This window comes from Drosophila teissieri, chromosome 3L (genome assembly GCF_016746235.2).
Source record: "Drosophila teissieri strain GT53w chromosome 3L, Prin_Dtei_1.1, whole genome shotgun sequence".
Taxonomy (NCBI): domain Eukaryota; kingdom Metazoa; phylum Arthropoda; class Insecta; order Diptera; family Drosophilidae; genus Drosophila; species Drosophila teissieri.
In genome coordinates, this window is record NC_053031.1 from 13,585,823 (window position 1) to 13,605,310 (window position 19,488).

The window sequence follows — 19,488 nt, forward strand, 5'->3', positions numbered from 1 at the left end:
TGGAACCGCCAGATGGAGACGCCGTTGGCCATTGGGCACCCAGCACCTTCATTATGCACTTTTCAATTCATTAAAATGCCACAAATACTTATTTATTATTGTCATCTGTGCGCACCTCGATGTGGGTTAGCTGCCGCGTAGCTTGGAGGCTGTAAATAGCCCAATGTGTATACATATAAGCCCTTCACTCAAGGATTAGTCCTTACATAAAAAGAAACGCTAAAAGTCACAATACCTCTAAGCTATATCTTGTTGACTAACCACAAAAATGCACATGTGATTGCAATGTACGTTTCAAGAACGAAAACTAAATGTATATAGGAAATAATTTATTAATTTTTGATCATCTTCAAAACTTAAGCATCATCTTAAGTATGAACTTCTAAATAGAAATCTAGTAGTTATAACTGAAGCACTGAGCCTCGCTGAGCGGCTTGCATTGCTTTGTGGGAAAGTCCCAGCCATATTTGTAAGGACACCTCACAATGGTCAGATAGCCGCCTAGGCACCTGTAGTAGTACTCGCACCGCTGGGGATGAGGATGGTCACCGTCTCCGGATGCGTCGCAGTGCGGTCTGCCCTGAGCTGGAGAGGAAGGCGTTGGAGATGGAGCGGATGGCTTAGGAGATGTAGTAGGTGGCGTAGTCACTGAGGGAAATGATTCTGCAGGGGGTGTTGCAGGATCAGCTTGTAAAGTGGAAGAATCTGAAGATCCGGTAGAGGCATTTATTGGCACGGGAGTGGTGCCATCGATGCCATCCTGCTCCTCACCAGTGGCCTGCTTATCGGGCAGCTCCTCGGTGAGGACTGAATCGGAGTTCCTTAGGCACACACCCTCATCATCAAAGGCACACTCCTGGGTGCGGTCGTCAAAGTAGGTGGACTCGGGGCAGCTGTCTCGGAAGGAGTCCTCTCCATTGCAATAGATGTACGAAGCGCAATCCTCGATGGCCATGACAAAGGTATCCACCGGAGCATTCGCGCACTGCGGGAACACTTCGGCTTCAATTGAAGTTAGGGATCCTGTCAGGAAAACTGTCAGCAGACTGAGCCAAGATACTTGAAATGGCATGGTGGTTCAGTTCAGTTGGTTCACTTTATTGATAGAGATGAGGTCTGGCGTTCCCTTTTTATGCCAATTTTTCGACCTTGACTGCGAATCTCTTATCGTTACTCTTGTAGTTGATATCTTACCAATTGACATGTTGCCAATTTTTATCTCTACCAATAATTATGTCAAGGTCGTCCAATGACTTTGTTGCTATGATAAAGCAGTAACAAGGTAAATTCTTTTACGCCTTTGACAGATACAAACTGACTTGCCAAATGCAGTACTTTTACTTATTAGCTACCATACTTACCTTAATAATTAAAGCAATATAAATACGAATATTACCTTAACATATTAAGAATATTAATGTATTGAACTATTACCACTTTTTTAAGTGCGTTGATGGAAAAACTCCTTCTGATAATATCCTTCCCAAGCAATATTGATTTGAGCTATGCCTTTATTTTGGTTGACAATTTTTGATAAGCGATTGTTCCAAATTGTGACTCTTGGTTCAAATACACATTCGCCAGCGATAGCCTGCTGAGGTCGTAGTCCACCACATCCAACTGCTGCTCCAGTTGTCTCTTGAGATTCCGGACTCGCAATGTGCCCATGGAAAGCGGCAAACGGTTGTATTCGGCAATCAATTGGTTTTGCCGCCTACGGGCGGCCTCCATAAGCAGCGTTCTCTGCTCACTGGTAAGCAGGATGGGTTGGGACTCCCCAGGTGACTCCGTCGGAGAATTCTCCGGTGATTGGACCTCCGCTTCTCGGCGCTGCTCATCTAAATCCGTTAGCTCTGCACAGGACTCCTGTGAGTGCACACTTAGGACATCCTCCGGGTTCACATCCACCACCTCGGGAATGTCCATTTGGCGTACTCTTGGTGAACTCGCCTTGATGGAATGCGAACAGAGAGATGCCTCTTCATCCAGTTTTCGGTTGGAGGAGAAACAGTTGTCCAGGTAATTCAAGCCGCCGGGCAAGATGCCGAACGCGTTAGCTAACGGCCGGTGCAATATGTACTGCCCCGGCTGATAGCTATCGCGTTGTTCCGGCATTCTGCCCAGCTCGAAATTGGACGCAGTGCGTCGCAGTCGTTGTCTTTCGTTCAGGAACTCTCCTCCCCTGCCGTCCGCTGGATCATCGCCCTCGCTACGGGATTGCAAGTGGGGCTGGGTCTTATCCGAGCACTTGAGCAGGGCGGCACTGAGAAACCGCTCGTCGCTGATGTCCTCGGTTTGGATCTGTTTCTCGGCTAGCTTCCGTTGGCTGGGAACTACTTTAGCCCCTGTTCCACCACTCAAGCCCCGCTGGGTGGCGGCCAAAAGAAACCTTACTGAACCACAGCATCTGGCCTTTGAGGCGGCGGTGGGCAGCTGGTAGTTTGGAGACGCCTGGCTCACCATCATCCGGTTCTCGCGGAGAAAGTTGCGCGATGTGCCCCTCGAGGCCCGTTTCATGGCCACAAGAGTCGATCAAAACAGGGGATGAAAAAAAAAGAACAAATATAAAAACGAAGAACGTGGGTTATTGTTTCGGGAGCTACAAAATTATACTGAAAAATGTCGCTCAATATAATATATCTATGAAGCTTTAGGCAAAACAGGATCTGATCCATTTCATGAATAGAGTACAAACTCCTTACATTCAAACCAGCAAACTGCAGCAAGCCACCGGCACTTTAAGTGTACCCGCTAAACATATTTATTAATATTTATTAAGTTTAACTTTACTTTCATCTTAACGCTTTCCTCGTCGATTTGAATGGAATGTTCACCAACATTATCCTATAGTTATAGTTTTCTTATTTTCTTTAAAAGATCCCCGGCCATCTGGCGAAATACTTTAGCACTAGTCCAACTCTTTTTTATGTTGATAAATATGCGCAAATTTTGTGGACTCTTGGGAATGCTTCTCAATGATTTCTGTTTAACAACAACTGGATTTCAATTTGACGCACAGTCATAGATTTCAACAGCGATTAGCACACCGAGGCAATGAAAAAATAACTGTAGCATGCTTCATGATTTATTTTGAAAATATAAAAATGTAAGAAAATGGTTTTTATAAATTTTGATTGATTTATACAAGTGCCGATAGAAATGTTTCAAATGCTTAAAATCATATTTTCCCATCATTATTCGACGTTCACAGTATATGCCGGCGGGGGAACTTCGTCCTTCGGAATTTCTTCGCCCGTGATACCGCTTCTTTGTGACGGCATGTTTACTGCTATAGGGTACGGAGGTGGACTTCCGGAATCTGCTCTTTCCGGGCGTCGCCTTTCGATCAATTCCAACTGGCGACCGGTTGTCAATCTCCGGGTTCCCAATCTTACCGAGGGCGATCTAGCATCCTTCGAGTTGAACCACATAATTAAGGGGACACCCAGCACAATGATTACCAGTATTACGGACAATACTATCATTTCGGATTTCACTTGATAGATTTCTGTGCCGCATTTTAAATCGCAAACATTATTGGTATCCTTTATACTCTCGATTAAATTGTGAAAATCCACTTTTAGCTGCATTAATTCATCTTGAAGATTGTTATTTACGCGTTCAATGTCTTGTATATCAGTACATATGCTAAATGGACATATAAAAGTGGTGCTTTCTGCCAGGATATTCAAGTTCAATACAATAGCCGCGCACAACAAAAAACAAACTGATCTCAGCATTTTAAGAGTTAACAACCTTTAGAGTTGAGAGATTGTGAATTACTAATTTTGCTTTGCTTCGCTTTGCTTTGCTGAGCGACCTACAATTTTGTTTTTTCTGATAAGAGTTTTGTATTTTTTGAATGTTATTTTATACCCATTAATCATAAAAAATATGTGCATAATGTTATATAATTATTATTATTAATAATAATAATAATAATAGTAACAAAATTTGCTTTACTTTTATTTTTTAGCTATATATTTAAAACATTTATTTTAAGAAATGTGAATAATAGTGAAACTTTTATTGAAAATTCATAAAAAATCAAATTGATGATTTAATGATTTAGATCCGAGAAGTTTTTAATACTAGTAAAGAACGTACGGATGGATTTTTAGGGTCTTAGATTTTTAGAAATGTTTCAAATGCTTAAAATCAAATTTTCCCATCATTATTCGACGTTCACAGTATATGCCGGCGGGGGAACTTCGTCCTTCGGAATTTCTTCGTCCGTGATACCGCTTCTTTGTGACGGCATGTTTACTGCTACAGGGTACGGAGGTGGACTTCCGGAATCTGCTCTTTCCGGGCGTCGCCTTTCGATCAATTCCAACTGGCGACCGGTTGTCAATCTCCGGGTTCCCAATCTTACCGAGGGCGATCTAGCATCCTTCGAGTTGAACCGCATAATTAAGAGGACACCCAGCACAATGATTACCAGTATTACGGACAATACTATCATTTCGGATTTCACTTGATAGATTTCTGTGCCGCATTTTAAATCGCAAACATTATTGGTATCCTTTATACTCTCGATTAAATTGTGAAAATCTACTTTTAGCTGCATTAATTCATCTTGAAGATTGTTATTTACGCGTTCAATGTCTTGTATTTCAGTACATATGTTCCATGAACATCTAAGAGTTGTGATTTCTGCCAGGATAGGATTCAAGTTCCATACAATAGCCGCACACAACAAAAAACTAACTGATCTCAGCATTTTAAGAGTTAACAACCTTAATAGTTGAGAGATTGTAAAGTACTAATTTTGCTTTGCTTTGCTTTGCTGAGCGACCTACAATTTTGTTTTTTCTGATAAGTGTTTTGTATTTTTTGGAGGTTATTTTATACCCATTAATCATAAAAAATATGTGCATAATGTTATGACGTCACTTATTATTAATAACAATAATAATAATAGTAACAAATTTGCTTTACTTTTAATTTTTAGCTATATATTTAAAACATTTATTTTAAGGAATGTGAATGAGAGTGAAAATTTTATTGAAAATTTAATGATTTAGATTCGAGAAGTTTTTAATACTAGTTAAGAACGTACGGATAGATTTTTGGTTTCTCTATTAGATTTCCTGAGTACCGAATCAAAAATCTATTAAATTTCAAGTAGTGCAATAGTTTGTTGTTTAACGCAAAGGTTTAAAATTTGTTTACTTTTCTCATTTCGGTATTTAGACATATGCCAGTAACCCAAAATCTCATACAAATTCTAGAGCATATCCTGTTACTTTAGCTGATCGAATGCCTGGCGAAGCATTTGATTGCAGAGAGCGGCAAAGGGATTTATTTCCACTAGCTGCAACGAGAACCGTATTAGATGAAATTTATTCGGTAATTAGTATCTACATAACCTGTTCCCTGGCGAATTTACTGCCCAGCTGGGCTGCTGCTTCGAAGTCGGCACGAGCCGCCTCTAAATTATCCAGTTTACGATAAAGGACCCCACGCTGACAGTGGGCGTGGCACTTGGTGCGGGTCTGCTGATCACTGGCCAGTTCCAGGGCTCGGTTTAGGTCATCAAGGGCCTCTATGAAAGGGAGTTAAAGGGAATGTGTAAAATCAAATTTACATTGTTTTACTTACCCTCATCGCGTTTGGCAAGGCGTAAAGTTTGTGCCCTATTATTTAGCACCGAAGACCTCTGGGCCAAATTTAATGACTGTTCAAATAGATCCAGGGCTTCATCAAGCTCCCCACTTTCGGATAACGCAATGCCTCTTAGCTCCAGGTCCCTGGAAGCTTTGATGGCTTGGGTGTCCGGCTCCACATCCCTGAGGTCGGACTCAGCGGGAATTAGGTCATTTGTCTGTAGGCTGCTGAGCTCGAGGGGATTGAAAATTGAATCGAGCACTTGTTGATCATGTGGACTTAACTTTAGATTGGCCTGAGGCATGTTACGATGTGGTTTACTTTATTGGTTCGATCAAACTGAGTTGAAAAATACAAAATAGTTGCGGGACCACTAAATGCAAATGAGGGAGCCCAACCTGTTTAGTCAGAGAGAGAAACACATATTAAAAACAAGTTACATTGCTATAGTCGTGTTTATTAATTTGGAATATCTACTACTCACTGCCTCTCAAAATCAAAACGATCAAAGCTACAAAAGTAGATTCTTGGTTGATTAAATTAACTTTTTAATTGTGTTTTATTTCAATTAATTTCCTAATTATACAATAAATCTTGAATAATAAATGTATGGTATATTTATTCGGCGACTTTAAAAGAAAGACATCTTATAAACAAAAAATAAACAAATCTTTAAAATAGTTTTATATGGTTTATAAAAGAAATAATACGATTTTATCTTTTAAAAGTATTAATTAGTATATATTACTAAATTTATCTTGACTTTCATTTTAACGCTTTCCTCATAGATTTGAATTTGAACATTCCTTACTCGGAATGTTGGTATCATATAGTTTTAGCTTTCTTATAGTTATCTTATGATTGATCTATGCTTAATGGCGTAAATCTTATTTTCTTCAAAAGATCGCCAGCCATCTGGCGAAATACTTTAGCACTAGTCCAACTCTTTTCTCAATAATTTCTGTTCAACAACAACTGGACTTTTTTTTTGACGCACAGTCATAGATGTTAAAAGCGATTAGCAGCCGCAGCAATAAAAAAATAAGTGTAGAATGTTCCATGATTTATTTTTATTTTTAAAATATAAAAATGTAAGAAAATTGTTTTTATAATTTTGATTGATTTATCAAAGTGCCGACAGAAATGTTTCAAATGCATCGCAACTGTAAATCAGATTTTCCCTTCTTCATTCGTGGTTCAAAGTATGATCTAGGTATATGCCGGCGGGGGAACTTCGTCCTGTGGAATTTCTTCGTCCGTGATACCCCTTCTTTGTGAGGGCATGTGTACTGCTACAGGGTACGGAGGTGGACTTCCGGAATCTGCTCTTTCCGGGCGTCGCCTCTCAATCAATTCCAACTGGCGACCGGTTGTCTGCGAATTTCCCAATCCTACCGAGGGCGATCTTGCAGCCTTCGAGTTGCTGATCCGCATAATTAAGAGGACACCCAGGAAAATGGTTACCAGTATTACGGACAATATTATCATTTCGGTTTTCACTTGATAGATTACTGTGCCGGATTTTAAATCGCAAACATTATTGGTATCCTTTATACTCTTGATTAAATTGTGAAATTCCACTTTTAGCTGCATTAATTCATCTTGAAGATTGTTTTTAATGCGTTCAATGTCTTGTATTTCAGTACATATGTTCCATGAACATCTAAGAGTTGTGATTTCTGCCAGGATAGGATTCAAGTTCCATACAATAGCCGCACACAACAAAAAACTAACTGATCTCAGCATTTTAAGAGTTAACAACCTTTAGAGTTGAGAGATTGTGAATTACTAATTTTGCTTTGCTTTGCTTTGCTGAGGACGCACAGTTATAGATGTTAAGAGCGATTAGCAGCCGCGGCAAAGAAAAAATAAGTGTAGCATGCTTCATAATTTATTTTGAAAATATAAAAATGTAAGAAAATTGTTTTTATAAATTTTGATTGATTTATCAAACAGAAACAGAAATGTTTCAAATGCATCGCAACTGTAAATTAGATTTTCCCTTCTTCATTCTAGGTTCAAAGTATGATCTGGGTATATGCCGGCGGGGGAACTTCGTCCTGTGGAATTTCTTCGTCCGTGATACCCCTTCTTTGTGAGGGCATGTGTACTACTACAGGGTGCGGAGGAACCGCAGTTCGTACGGAATCTGCTGTTTCCATACGTCGCCTTTCGATCCTTTCTTGCTGGCGACCAGTTGACTGCGAGATTCCCATTCTTACCGAGGGCGCTCTTCGAGACTTCGAGTTGCAGAACCATATAATATAGATGACAAGCAGGTAGATGGCAACCAATAATGCGAACACAAATAGCATATCGGATTTCACTTGTTTGATTTCTTCGTCGCAAAGGCATTTGGAGGAATAATTTGTCTTCTTTAATTGGTTAACATTATATATTTGTGTGTTTAACTCCCCTCTAAAAGACGTTATATCGCCTTGAAGGTATCGTATGTTTACTTTCAATTCATTGAAATCATCCCAATTTACACATCCAAAACAATCGTCTTCTGCAAGGATATGCGTGTTCCATATAATAGCCACGTACAACAAAAAACGAACTGATTTCAACATTTTAAGAGTTAACAACCTCAATAGTTGAGAGATTGTGAAGTACTAATTTTGAATTTGCTTCGCTAAGCGATCAAGAATTTTGTGGTTTCTGATAAGGGTCTTCTATTTCTATACCCGTTACTCGTAGAGTAAAAGGGTATTCTAGATTCGTTGAAAAGTATGTAACAGGCAGAAGGAAGCGTTTCCGACCATATAAAGTGAATGCATTCTTGATCAGGATCAATAGCCGAGTCGATTTGGCCATGTCCGTTCGTCTGTCCGTCCGCATGAAAGTCGAGATCTTTGCAACTATAAAAGCTATAAGGTTGAGATTAAGCATACAGACTCAGGATACATAGACGCAGCGCAAGTTTGTTGACCCATGTTGCCACGCCCACCCTAACGCCTTCAAACGCTCACACTTTTGAAAAATGTCCTCATACTTTTTCAAATATTTGTTAGTCTTGTAAATTTCTCTCGATTTGCCAAAAATCTTTTTGCCACGCCCACTCTAAGGTACGCAAACCGCTAAAAACGGTCAGTGTTGAAACGTCTCTTTCGCACTTCCACTAGCTAAGTAACGGGTATCAGATAGTCGGGAAACGTAATGTTTTGACGTCCCTTAATATTAATAATAATAATAAATTTGTTTTACTATGAATTGTTTGGGTATATATTTACCCCATAGTCCACCGCAATTACAATTACACTAAAAATTAGTATATACAATTAAAACAGGATAGTCGATTTTATCTACTCAATAACTTATTACCTGCAGGCTTAGATCTAACATACAATTTTAAAATGGATGGCTTCAAAATTAATTGCTTAAAAAATTGTATTTGCGGTTCGATTTAGATGCTGTCATATGATGGTGGAGGCACTTCGTCCGTCGGAATTTGTTCGCCCGTGATACCCCTTCTCTGTGACGGCATGTGTAGTCCTACAGGGTACGGATCTCCGGAATCTGCTGTTTCCGGGCGTCGCCTTTCGATCAATTCTTGCTGGCGATATTGGATCCAATTGGAGCACGGTGTAATAAAAATGACAAACAGGAAGATGACAAATAATATTGTGAAAAATATTTGCATTTGGTTTTTCATTGGTTTGATTTCTCTGGCACAAAAGGATTCGCAAGAAACATTTGTATACTTTGTTGAAAATATTTTTTGGTACTCTAATTCCCCTTTAAGAGACCTTATCTCGCCTTGAAGGTATCGTATGTTTACTTTCAATGAAGTAAATAATTCCAAATTTACACAGCCAATACAATTGTGTGCTGCCAGGACATGCGTGTTCCATATAAAAGCCGCGTACAACAAAAAACGAACTGATCTCAGCATTTTAAGATTTAACAACCTTAATAGTTGAGAGATTGTGAAGTACTAATTTTGAATTTGCTTCGCTAAGCGATCAAGAATTTTTTTTGTTTCTGATAAGAGTCTACTACTTTTTTAAAGGGCTTTTTATACCCATTATTCATACAAAGTGGAAGCATAATGTTATGACGTCACTCGTTCGTTATCCCCTGTGTTTGTTTCGGCATGTCTGGTGCCATGGGATTCCCGGAACCCACGGATTCCGTTGAAAGCCTTCACTCAAATTCACTGTGTGAATGTTGGTCTCCGAAATTGGCAATCTCACGTGGGTCTGGAACTAGATATTCAATCCTTCAACTTGTAGCACCTTATAACCTTATAATAAAGACGAGAAGAAGGAAGATGGCAGTCCCGAAATAAATTAGAAATTATTTTTTTAGATTGTTGATTTTTTTGGTTCCTTCCTTCCTTCTTCATGTTACATACATTTCATTGAATCTAGTACACCCATTTACTCTACGAGCAACGGGTATAATAAGTCTCACTGAATTTGGGTTTTCGCCAAAATAATTATTTATAATTTACTTTAGTAATCAAATGAGAAGCATTCACTAAAAGTAAATATTTCCAAATGTCGTAGCTTACAGGACATGGTGTTTAGAAAAATTCCAGCTAGATATCTTGCCATCGCGTGAGGCTTATTCTCATTTACCGTGAATTGTTGGTGGAATAATAAAACATGAAGTTACATTTACGATATTTTATTTAATATATGTCATATTTTACTTAATATATTGCACTCTCTTTTCGTATTTTGTAAGAGGACTGGGCCTTTGATTGGTTAATTTATTACTTAACTGCCTACTAATACTGCTGCTTGAATTCTTTAATGACTGTATCAGCTATTTCTACATCTTTTCTCGTTGCATTGGCTTGTCGTGTTCGGTAGCTAATGGTTTAACATACTTTAATCTCGCGGTCACTATAGCTTATGATTTCTTGATCTCGAGCATATCACAGAACAAAAATGACAGTAGAATATGACATGTTTGGGTCTGGTGTGGAAGAGTTGTGGGTTCAAGTACAAGTCATAGAAAGTGTAAAAATATTGTTCGGAGCTTAAAAGTAAATATTCGTGTATGCGTATATGTATGTTTATTTGATATATATGTATGTATATATATTATATTAATGTATATCTATGCCGTGTAAATGTTCATATAAACTGTGATATAGTTCTTTTAGAAAAATACTGAGCAAAAGTACTTGGCATTGTGCATTAAGGGGTTGGTTGTCAAGGAGCAGGGTTCGCGAACTTCAACTGAGGCTCAATTCCTCGACAGCCTATACGAGAATCTTGTCGTACGACGGCGGCGGAGATTCATCCAACGGAAGTTGTTTGCCCATCGTCGCCGGCGTCTGTTCCGGCAGCAGTATGGCTATATGGTAGGGTGGCGGGCCGGCTGTAGCCGCCGTCCCGCCCACTGTGGTCACCTGTCGCTCCTCCAGATACCGTCCCTCGCTCATCTCCAGCAGGCAGCCGGCGGACTGCGCCGCTCCGGATCCCGCCAACGAGGAGTTGACACCACGACTGTGGCAAACCGCTGCTCGGCCATTCGAGCGACTGGAACTCGAGAACAGGCCTTTCGGGATGCGGCACAGGCTGATCAGGCAGGCGGCCAGAAAGAAGGCGGAGAAGACGCAGAAGATCAGCACCTCCAGGCCGGTGCCCTGGTGGTCGAAGTAGAACTTTGTTCCTGCCACAAAAACGGAGGCCAGCACCAGCGAGGCGCACATGCCGCACTTCAGGTGGCTGGGCAACAGTTGCGAGTCCGCGTGCTGCAGCAATGCATGATGGTGCTGCTGCAACTGATTGCTGTGCATTGTGGCAGGTGCAGCAGCAACTGCTCCCGCTGGACTGGCGACACTTGCTGTGTCTGCGGTTGATGTTGCTGCCGTTGCTGCTGCTGGCGTCGAGTGTCGCATATTGTTGCTGGAATTGTGGCGACGGGGCGTGGCGTAGGCGGTCGCTTGTCGCTGGTTGTTGCTGCCGCTGGTCGAGTGATTGCTGCTGTGCTGGTGATGGGCGGTGTGGTGATACGCGCTGTAGGCATCATCACTGGAATGAGATAGTTCGTTAGTTAGACAGGAAAATCCTTTCTTGAGAGGGTAACCCGTGCAGATGTTTCTTGCTGCCATCTGCCGTGGGGCTACACCTCAAACTCGAGCTACTCACGCGTAGACATTGCCCGAGTATTGCTGCTGTTGCTGTTGCTGCTGCTGCTGCTGCTGATGTGCATCGTAGTGTCGCACGGGCACGGCCATGTTGCCGAATTGCGGATGGTGATAGCTGTAGTGCTGCTGATGCTGATGTTGCTGCTGTTGATGCAGGTGTGGCTGCTGCTGATGCTGGTGCTGGTGCAAGAGCTGCTGCTGCGTCCTTGGCTGATATCGCGTGTTGCCGTGGTGATTGTAGTGCGATCCTCGTGCCACGAGCGGAACGATGGTTCCACTGCCGGTGAGGACGGCTGCCGAGGAGGCTATACCGCTGGCGTGGTTATTGTTGCTGGCAGTTGTTGTTGTGCCGGTGGCAGTCAAGTTATTGTTGTTGCTGGTGCCACCGCTGCTGGAATGTTGCTGCTGCTGGGCGTGCAGGGAGTTGTTGTTGCCGTATGACGACTGCGACTGCGACTGGCGACTTGTGCCGGGCTGGTGCATGTCGTACGGCGTCTGCGGCAGAGATCGATGCACCGGAGGCATTGACTGGCCAGTGCTGTTGCTGCAGCTGGTGGACTTGGTCCTTCGTGGCGGATGACCGTAGCTCAGACCGCTGCCAGCGTGCGACAAGGAGGCCGCCACACGAGACCGTCCAAATCCGCACTGCTGGGATCGCTTGTCAATCCAGAAATGCATCGCGGTGACGGGAAATGTAAGTTGGGTTAACTAAAAGGATGGAAAACATTAGTAACAATCTATGTGCATATAGTGTCTAAATTATCATCGTAAGATGATATTCAAATATTCAAATTATTACTACGAGTTTTAATTTAGAAGACTTTTTTATATACATACATGTGTATGTACTTAAAAGTTATCAATATAATGGACACCCACCTAATGCTTCAATAATAAGATTGTTTTAACTTTAAGTTACGAAAAGGACTTTTCATGTTTAAAGAACATTGTTTCATTTCAACAAATCCAGCGTACGCATTTTTAGAGTGCAGACAGACAGACAGACAGTCGGCATTAAGTGCTGCAAACTTATTCGAAGTTCAAGCTGTGTGTTTAGTAAGGGGTAGAATCCTTGACTAGACAAAGCGCATCTGACTCATTTGGCTTTGTGTCTGCCAGACGGAAGGGAGTCACTCCACGTTCCCGGACTCGGTCTCGGTCTCCGTTCCTTTATTGCTGTTGCAAAAAGCTAAAACAGGAAACGTGCGCATCCCATTTCACGAGACTGCCCCTCACCCGCGAGGAAATCCCATCCAGGACCTGCCTTGGCATTTCCTCTTTGTGCTTCCCTGTTCGAAGGTGCAACAAGGAACAAAGGTTGCCGTCGACTGCCATTGCCTGGTCAAGGAACCCGCCCGAAAAATAAAACATTCATTGAACGCTTTCACTTCCCGTGTCATTGGCACCCAGCCGCATCCAAAACATCCCAAAACACCAACACGGCCACAAGGACCCCAGCGCGCCAAAACGCACAGACAGATTTGGTCGATGGTGTGGGTGTGGATGTGAGGTGTTTGGAAAGGACATGGCCGGTCGGCAGTGGGGTTTATAGGGGGGCAAGAAAATGTTCTATTTGTTTATTTAACAGTATTTGATTCAATTACTTGCATGCACTTAGCTACAGAGGGTTGTAGAAAAACCTGTAAACTTCTGATCGAAACAAAGTTAATTAAAATATTCCCTAAAACAACCCCTTGATTTAGGAACACCTTTGTTGCCAGAAAAGCAAAGTTGACAGGCTTCGGGTTCACGAACTATTCAAAGATGAATTATGACACGTACTTTCCCCTCCGCTCTTGAAAGTGTTTTGGTAGAGAATGAAGCCCCCGATCCCATTGTGCCTGGTGTTTGCATTCTTGGTTCTTAGCTCGCTTAGCTGTTCGTTGAACTGTCCCTCTGGACTGGCTTTTTGTGTGTGGTCGCTGTGGTGTTAGCCAATCAACGATGACGGCGGGAAAAATAATGAATTTTTTAAATTATCCCACAGACAATTTGCCGTGTCGTGTAAACAATCGAGTACACATACGCACCGAGTACCGAGCATCCAGCACCGAGCACCGAGCATCGAGCACCGTGACCAAAGGCCATAAAAGTCAACCGCACAATAAAATAACTTTTATTTTGGGAACTTTCCTGTTCCACTTGGCAGCTAGGTTCAAAGTTCAATGCCTGTCAACATCTTCGAGAGCAGAATTACACAACGCAATGCCATAGAGAGCTGAGTGCGAATAAATAAATACTCGAGCACGGGCGAGGACAATAAAATAAACATATTTAAAAGAGACATTTTGACAACCTTTTGATAGGTTCATTTCGTTTCCATTTCTCGGCTGGCGCCACTCGGATTTCGGTTTGTGTTTGGCCACCACCATTTCCACATCCCCACATCCCGCTGGTGGGTTCAATGCTTTGTGCTCCTGCCACCCCGATTACAACCATTTCGTTTGCTTACCATTCGGGGCAGAGTTCAGCTCGATTTGCCTCGATGCTGGTCAAGATTTGTGCGGAACTAGATGGATCCCGGTCGGGCATTGACATTGCCCAACGAGTTATTTCCCTTGCCAGATAATCATAAAAGTAATTTTTGGTCTACCAGCATAGAAAATGAAAGTGAATCTGCCCTCGAAGAACGCCCATTCAATTAGCTTTAACAAAACACCATACATACATACATATATGAATCACTATCTCAACAGCCACCTTATAATATTTCTATTATCAGCCTCGCTCTTTCCCCTCGCTGAGCTTGAATGCCATCAACAATGGCAAACTGCCCGATCATTGGGCCTCCTTGAAACACTAAAAATCACACAAATAGATACAATAACACTATCCGATTTTATTCCCGCAACCTGTTTTATATTTGACCCTACGCAGCTCGGGTCGCTGAAGTTGGCCTCCGTTCCGCGCTTGTTTCAACTGTTTCCGTGGTGTAGCGGTTATCACATCTGCCTAACACGCAGAAGGCCCCCGGTTCGATCCCGGGCGGAAACAGGTGAAAACTTTTTTGCATATCTTAAATTTTACTTTTACTTTAGGAAGGCATCAAACACTAATGCTTAAATTTCTCTTTTGGCTATTAGTAAATATAAAATTGTAATAAAGTTTTTGTGTTTTAATCAAAATGCATACATATTTCGATTATTATTGCTAGGTCTTTAGTGTTCGCTTTTTATGTTACTTTGAATCTTGAAATTTCTGTAGCACAAATTAAAAAATACGCAAAGCAGAAGCAACATCAAAAAAACCATGGTTGTGTATATTTCTAATGGAATATATTATTGAAAATATATATACAAACTGAATCCTGTTACTTAAATATTGATATCAAGTTGATATTATCAACCAAAAATATCTACCCTCATACAGGCTGACTTGAAATATGACTTAGCTAGTGCAGTTTTATTGGTTAAAACTTATATTTTTACATAGGCCGGATGATTTAGTAAAAATGTATAAAAATAAGAAATAGAACAAAAATAAAAAAAGTATTTAACATGTTTCCGCCCGGGATCGAACCGGGGGCCTTCTGCGTGTTAGGCAGATGTGATAACCGCTACACCACGGAAACAGTTGAGCTGAGCGCGTCCAAAGAGGCCCTTCTGACTCACATGAGGCTTTCGCTTGGGCAAAGTGCCAGTAAATTGAATCAAAGCGGAAATCTAAACTAATCTAAAGTTGATCCAAATGTGATTAAAAATAAAGGCAAACACATGAGCTAGGGACTAAAAGCTCTTTGGTTATTGTATATGTATAGTTCCCATGATTATATTGTTTTTCCTTTCTTAGTGAAAATTTAGTGATTTTAAAACTATATATTTATTTTAATGCACGCTTTATTAGCCTTCATTTAACTCGTTATAATCATTCTTTCATATATTAAGAGCTTGGAATGAATTCCGAGCAAATGAGACGCTGGCATAGCCGACGAAATGTTTATTAAACAAAATTCCTCGGTTATTGAGGAAATTCATGGGAAAAAGAGCTATCCCAACACAACGACCATTGCATAAATGAAATGCCAAACATTTATCCTCACCTCCAGCGGATAAAATGTACATTTATGCGTCACTCGGAAGAGATGCCAAAACAAAGCACAAATTGTAAACTTTAAAGTAGGAATCATTCTTATTTACTTTTTTGTCTTTTTTCACACACTTATGTTGGATAAAATCTATGCGTCATTGGAGCAAGATGCCAAAACAAAATGCAAACTGTTATCTTTAAAGCAGAAACAAATCTCCCGTGCTGTTTAAACACCCCGTTTTGGCCATTTTACTCTCACTCGTATGGTTTGTTTTTGCTATTAACCTTTGCCGTTCGCTCTTTTCGTTGGCGGGAAGTGATTTAGTTCTTATTCGAGTGACTTTTTCAGGATTTAGCGGGTGGCTCACTGACTGACCGTCGGTCCTTCTGTCTGTCTGTCGGGCTGTCGGTCTGTCTGTCGTGCCAACAAAAGGCAATAGGAGGGAACAAAGTCTCCCTGCCCACTTGATGGCGTACACGCTGCGTATGAGCAATGCGCTGACTGCATGCGATACTGTCTGCGAATGTGCAGATGTGGGTTGTTTTCAAGTGCATCACTCTGCTTTTTACCTGCAATATTTTCTCGGACTCTCGTTCGCCCAAAAACGTGGTGTTCCTTTCAGCTTTTCAATGCCTCTGCCTATTGGCACGTTGCTGTCACGTTTCTCGCATTTATTGCACACATATTGTTGTTTCTGGCACTGGTTTTTCAGGCTATTTTGTAGTTGCTGCAGCAGAGTCCTTGAACGCTCAACTGACCCGACACGACAAACACACACACGGCACACACACACGCAAGCTGGCTTGGCAAATAAATATCCTTCTTGCGAACAACCCGTCACACGAAGGACTCATGCGACTTGCAACTTTGTATTCACTTTAATTCAATTCAATACAATTGAATTCAGTTCAAAAAATCAGCCACCGCTGACTCGCGCTCGAATAATTGTATTTTGCCAACCTTGCGGCCCGAGACGCAGGTGGGCGGTGGGTGGTGGGTGGCTGTGAGGTTCTGTGTTGGCAAATGGACGATGGACGATGGGTGGTGCCGCAGACTCGCCTGCGATTCGAACGGCGCAAGGACTCGCAGCCAACTGAATGTGTGAATGCAGCTGGGCCAGCGTCGCGCTCGTTTTCACTTTCATGAGTTTCGCAGAGCGCTCTTTCACTCCCCACCACCCCCAAACGGGTGGGTTTCCTTTTCTTTTTGCCATCAGACAGCGTTTTGTTTTTGCTTTCTGTATATGTGGCCGTGCCACTTGGTGGGCAAGCGGGTGGTTGGCGTTTGCCACGGAAGAGCATGAATGGGGCTCTGTGGAGCACTCTTTCTCTCTTTTTTGAAAAATAAACACAGTGGCTGCACGGCACATGCGCCTTGTAGAAAACACCATTGTGAACCGACCATCCAATTCAAATTGTAACGTTTGCAGCGTACAATTCATCATTAAATTGATCTATTTTATTTTACTATCACTTAGCTAGTTTGTTAGCCTTAGACCAAATGATCTACTTTGTTAGCCTGTTTAATACACCTATAATAACGACACTAAAAATGTTATTATTTCTTCCCCACATTTGAAGTGTTGATCACTTTTTACAGTCACAAATGGCACTACTTATCGAATGTCAAAAGCAAGTGGACAAAAGGTTTCAATTATTTATTTTCCCCAACTCAGTTAGACACCAATGAATTCCGGCATGCGGCACTCCTCCACTTTGGGATCGAAGTAAAGGCCCGGAGTGCAGTCCAGTGTGACTCCACGTCCCTCGACGCAATAATAGTATGCATCTCGGCGAGATTTGTGTGGGAAAAAGTGAGTTCCCATTAGGGGACACTTAATGTCAGCACGACGCAAAGGGGTTCGGGAATATGGCAGAATATTTCTGGCTGCAGCCTTAACCTGGAAATATTAATATATAAATAAAAAAATCATATTTTGTTTGATAAAGCAGTCCAGTTCACCTTAAACAAACCCTTGCTAGCACTAAACCGATCAAATTTAAAAAATATATATATATATCCCCTACTCACGGTACAGTTGACATTCTCGGCAAAGTCGCAGCACTTGCAGCTGGGATTGTAGGCCAAACCGGGAGCACACTCCTGTTCCCACGGATGGCCATTGGAACAGACGAAGTACTTGCTGCAGGAGGCCTTGCTGCCCAGGTAGATGATGTCCTCTGGCTGGAAGGTGGCGGAGCAGTCGTTGGCCACACAGTCCACGTACTCCGGGAAGTCGCAGCGATCCGTCTCGTTGTTGTACTGGAGTCCATCGTGGCATTGCCGTAGCACAGGCTTTCCGTAGTAGCAGAGCACGTACTTGGTACAGGTGTTGTCGTAGCAGAAGCTGCTCAATCGGTACGACTCACAGGTGGGCAGGCACTGTACCTTCTCCATGTAGGTGCACACCTGGAGCACAGGATCGTATCCTAGCTCACATGGCTGGGTTGGATCGCAAATCTGTGAATTATCCTTTGCCAAATCCATGCAGCTGCCTACGTCCTTTATGGTGTTGTCTAAAAAAGCACTCAATGTTTAGTTTAAAATAATTCCAGAACAACTGATTCTCAGCTGCTCTTAAATATAGTATGCTGTCTTAAATCATATATGTATATATATAACTAACTTTCACACTCGATGTATTTTGAGCAATTTCCAACGTAGGGCAAATAAACTCCATCCGCCACATTACTGCAAACATTTATCTGGGTGTTGTTGTACATATCGTAAATATTCGTATCCTGGACATCCAAGTCATCGCCATCGTCGTCTGGACTGGGGGCCACCACAAGATCTTCGTCGGCCTGGCTCTGATGAACCATCAAAATGATCAACAGTAGAGGCCCGTTTAATAGCCACTTCACTTTGGAAATTCCGGATTATTAGGTGATGAATCAAAGAGAGTCCCATTTCTGAGCAACTTACTCCTGGATAGTTTGAACTGTCTACCACAACTGTTCGCTATCAGCGCAGAAAATATTCGTTTTATATCAACTCTCTTTAATGAGTTTTTGCCAACTTACACTTATCAACGCGGTACTTCGGCACACGACTCCTCTATTGGAAAACTACGCCATTATTTCTGCAAACATTTCGACTTTCAATTTGCCACCACCAAACATCGCGATAATAACCATATTCGAATTGCTATAAATAGTCTGGTTCTCAGAACTCGTGGATATCAATGAAAAGTGTTTTAATTTCCCTTCTCCTTTAGTTTTTTATCGCTTGGCTGCACGAGTAGTTAAATCACTAAATTTATTACTGCGCAGTTGCGATTAAAATATTATAAAATACAAGCTTTTCATAGAATAATACATTTTATTTGGATTTGAATCCTTCTTGTAAGGTGTAACTCAAATATTTGATGCTAAAAACTACAACTTTCTACTTGAATGCTTAACGATTATTTGATCTTCAAACTAATAAGGCCTCCTATCCAAGTATACCGAACACTTGTAACAATTACATCGGGTCTTGGGCGATCCGTGGGTAGATGAACTGTGACTCATCACTACACGTGTTTCCTAATGGCTGACAGAGGTGTATGTTCCCGATTATGGGCTCTTGTACTCCGAACTTATCTCCGCCCGCCGAATTTGAATGAGGAAGAACAATCCAATTACCACGTAGAAACATGCATCCACATCTGATAAGGTTCGCAATTCGCAGGGAATCAAAACAAAGCGGAGATTGAATGGCAAGTGGCTTTTGCCTATAAATGGACGGGTTTTTCGAGGTAAGA

General features: G+C 41.8%; 5 protein-coding genes and 2 non-coding genes across 7 annotated transcripts; 1 reads left to right on the top strand and 6 right to left on the bottom strand.

Annotated features, from left to right (window-relative positions):
- Nucleotides 1–394: 394 nt before the first annotated feature.
- LOC122616679 (endoglucanase A) lies at nucleotides 395–1,072 on the bottom strand. The gene has a single exon (XM_043792219.1). It carries the CDS (start codon nucleotides 1,070–1,072, stop codon nucleotides 395–397), a length of 678 nt encoding a protein of 225 aa, XP_043648154.1.
- Nucleotides 1,073–1,493: 421 nt separating this feature from the next.
- LOC122617474 lies at nucleotides 1,494–2,621 on the bottom strand. The gene has a single exon (XM_043793346.1). It carries the CDS (start codon nucleotides 2,515–2,517, stop codon nucleotides 1,504–1,506), a length of 1,014 nt encoding a protein of 337 aa, XP_043649281.1. The 5' UTR covers nucleotides 2,518–2,621; the 3' UTR covers nucleotides 1,494–1,503.
- Nucleotides 2,622–3,996: 1,375 nt separating this feature from the next.
- LOC122617306 (tetratricopeptide repeat protein 36 homolog) lies at nucleotides 3,997–5,952 on the bottom strand. The gene is made up of 3 exons (XM_043793129.1): nucleotides 5,605–5,952; nucleotides 5,373–5,548; nucleotides 3,997–5,317 (listed from the first exon to the last, which is right to left on the bottom strand). Exons 1-3 carry the CDS (start codon nucleotides 5,912–5,914, stop codon nucleotides 5,246–5,248), a joined length of 558 nt encoding a protein of 185 aa, XP_043649064.1. The 5' UTR covers nucleotides 5,915–5,952; the 3' UTR covers nucleotides 3,997–5,245.
- Nucleotides 5,953–10,313: 4,361 nt separating this feature from the next.
- On the bottom strand, nucleotides 10,314–16,429 carry LOC122617599 (GATA zinc finger domain-containing protein 10). Its single transcript, XM_043793518.1, has 3 exons — nucleotides 16,313–16,429; nucleotides 11,718–12,424; nucleotides 10,314–11,600 (listed from the first exon to the last, which is right to left on the bottom strand). Exons 2-3 carry the CDS (start codon nucleotides 12,392–12,394, stop codon nucleotides 10,826–10,828), a joined length of 1,452 nt encoding a protein of 483 aa, XP_043649453.1. The 5' UTR covers nucleotides 12,395–12,424; nucleotides 16,313–16,429; the 3' UTR covers nucleotides 10,314–10,825.
- Trnav-aac lies at nucleotides 14,638–14,710 on the top strand. Its single transcript has one exon. It is a non-coding gene; the product is annotated as a tRNA-Val (tRNA).
- Trnav-aac lies at nucleotides 15,215–15,287 on the bottom strand. The gene has a single exon. It is a non-coding gene; the product is annotated as a tRNA-Val (tRNA).
- Nucleotides 16,430–17,418: 989 nt separating the features above from the next.
- LOC122616683 (probable chitinase 10) lies at nucleotides 17,419–18,865 on the bottom strand. The gene is made up of 5 exons (XM_043792222.1): nucleotides 18,856–18,865; nucleotides 18,669–18,704; nucleotides 18,370–18,606; nucleotides 17,775–18,259; nucleotides 17,419–17,643 (listed from the first exon to the last, which is right to left on the bottom strand). Exons 1-5 carry the CDS (start codon nucleotides 18,863–18,865, stop codon nucleotides 17,419–17,421), a joined length of 993 nt encoding a protein of 330 aa, XP_043648157.1.
- Nucleotides 18,866–19,488: the final 623 nt, after the last annotated feature.

Bases quoted from the DNA above. Each gene is read 5' to 3' on its own strand.
- LOC122616679 (XM_043792219.1), bottom strand. From the start codon at position 1,072: ATGCCATTTCAAGTATCTTGGCTCAGTCTGCTGACAGTTTTCCTGACA.
- LOC122617474 (XM_043793346.1), bottom strand. From the start codon at position 2,517: ATGAAACGGGCCTCGAGGGGCACATCGCGCAACTTTCTCCGCGAGAAC.
- LOC122617306 (XM_043793129.1), bottom strand. From the start codon at position 5,914: ATGCCTCAGGCCAATCTAAAGTTAAGTCCACATGATCAACAAGTGCTC. The intron at 5,549-5,604 runs GTAAGTAAAACA...TCCCTTTCATAG, and splicing joins CCTTGCCAAACGCGATGAGG to AGGCCCTTGATGACCTAAAC. The intron at 5,318-5,372 runs GTTATGTAGATA...TTCTCGTTGCAG, and splicing joins GTAAATTCGCCAGGGAACAG to CTAGTGGAAATAAATCCCTT.
- LOC122617599 (XM_043793518.1), bottom strand. From the start codon at position 12,394: ATGCATTTCTGGATTGACAAGCGATCCCAGCAGTGCGGATTTGGACGG. The intron at 11,601-11,717 runs GTGAGTAGCTCG...ATCTCATTCCAG, and splicing joins TACTCGGGCAATGTCTACGC to TGATGATGCCTACAGCGCGT.
- LOC122616683 (XM_043792222.1), bottom strand. The intron at 18,607-18,668 runs GTAAGTTGCTCA...GAATTTCCAAAG, and splicing joins ACAGTTCAAACTATCCAGGA to TGAAGTGGCTATTAAACGGG. The intron at 18,260-18,369 runs GTTAGTTATATA...GTGCTTTTTTAG, and splicing joins AAAATACATCGAGTGTGAAA to ACAACACCATAAAGGACGTA.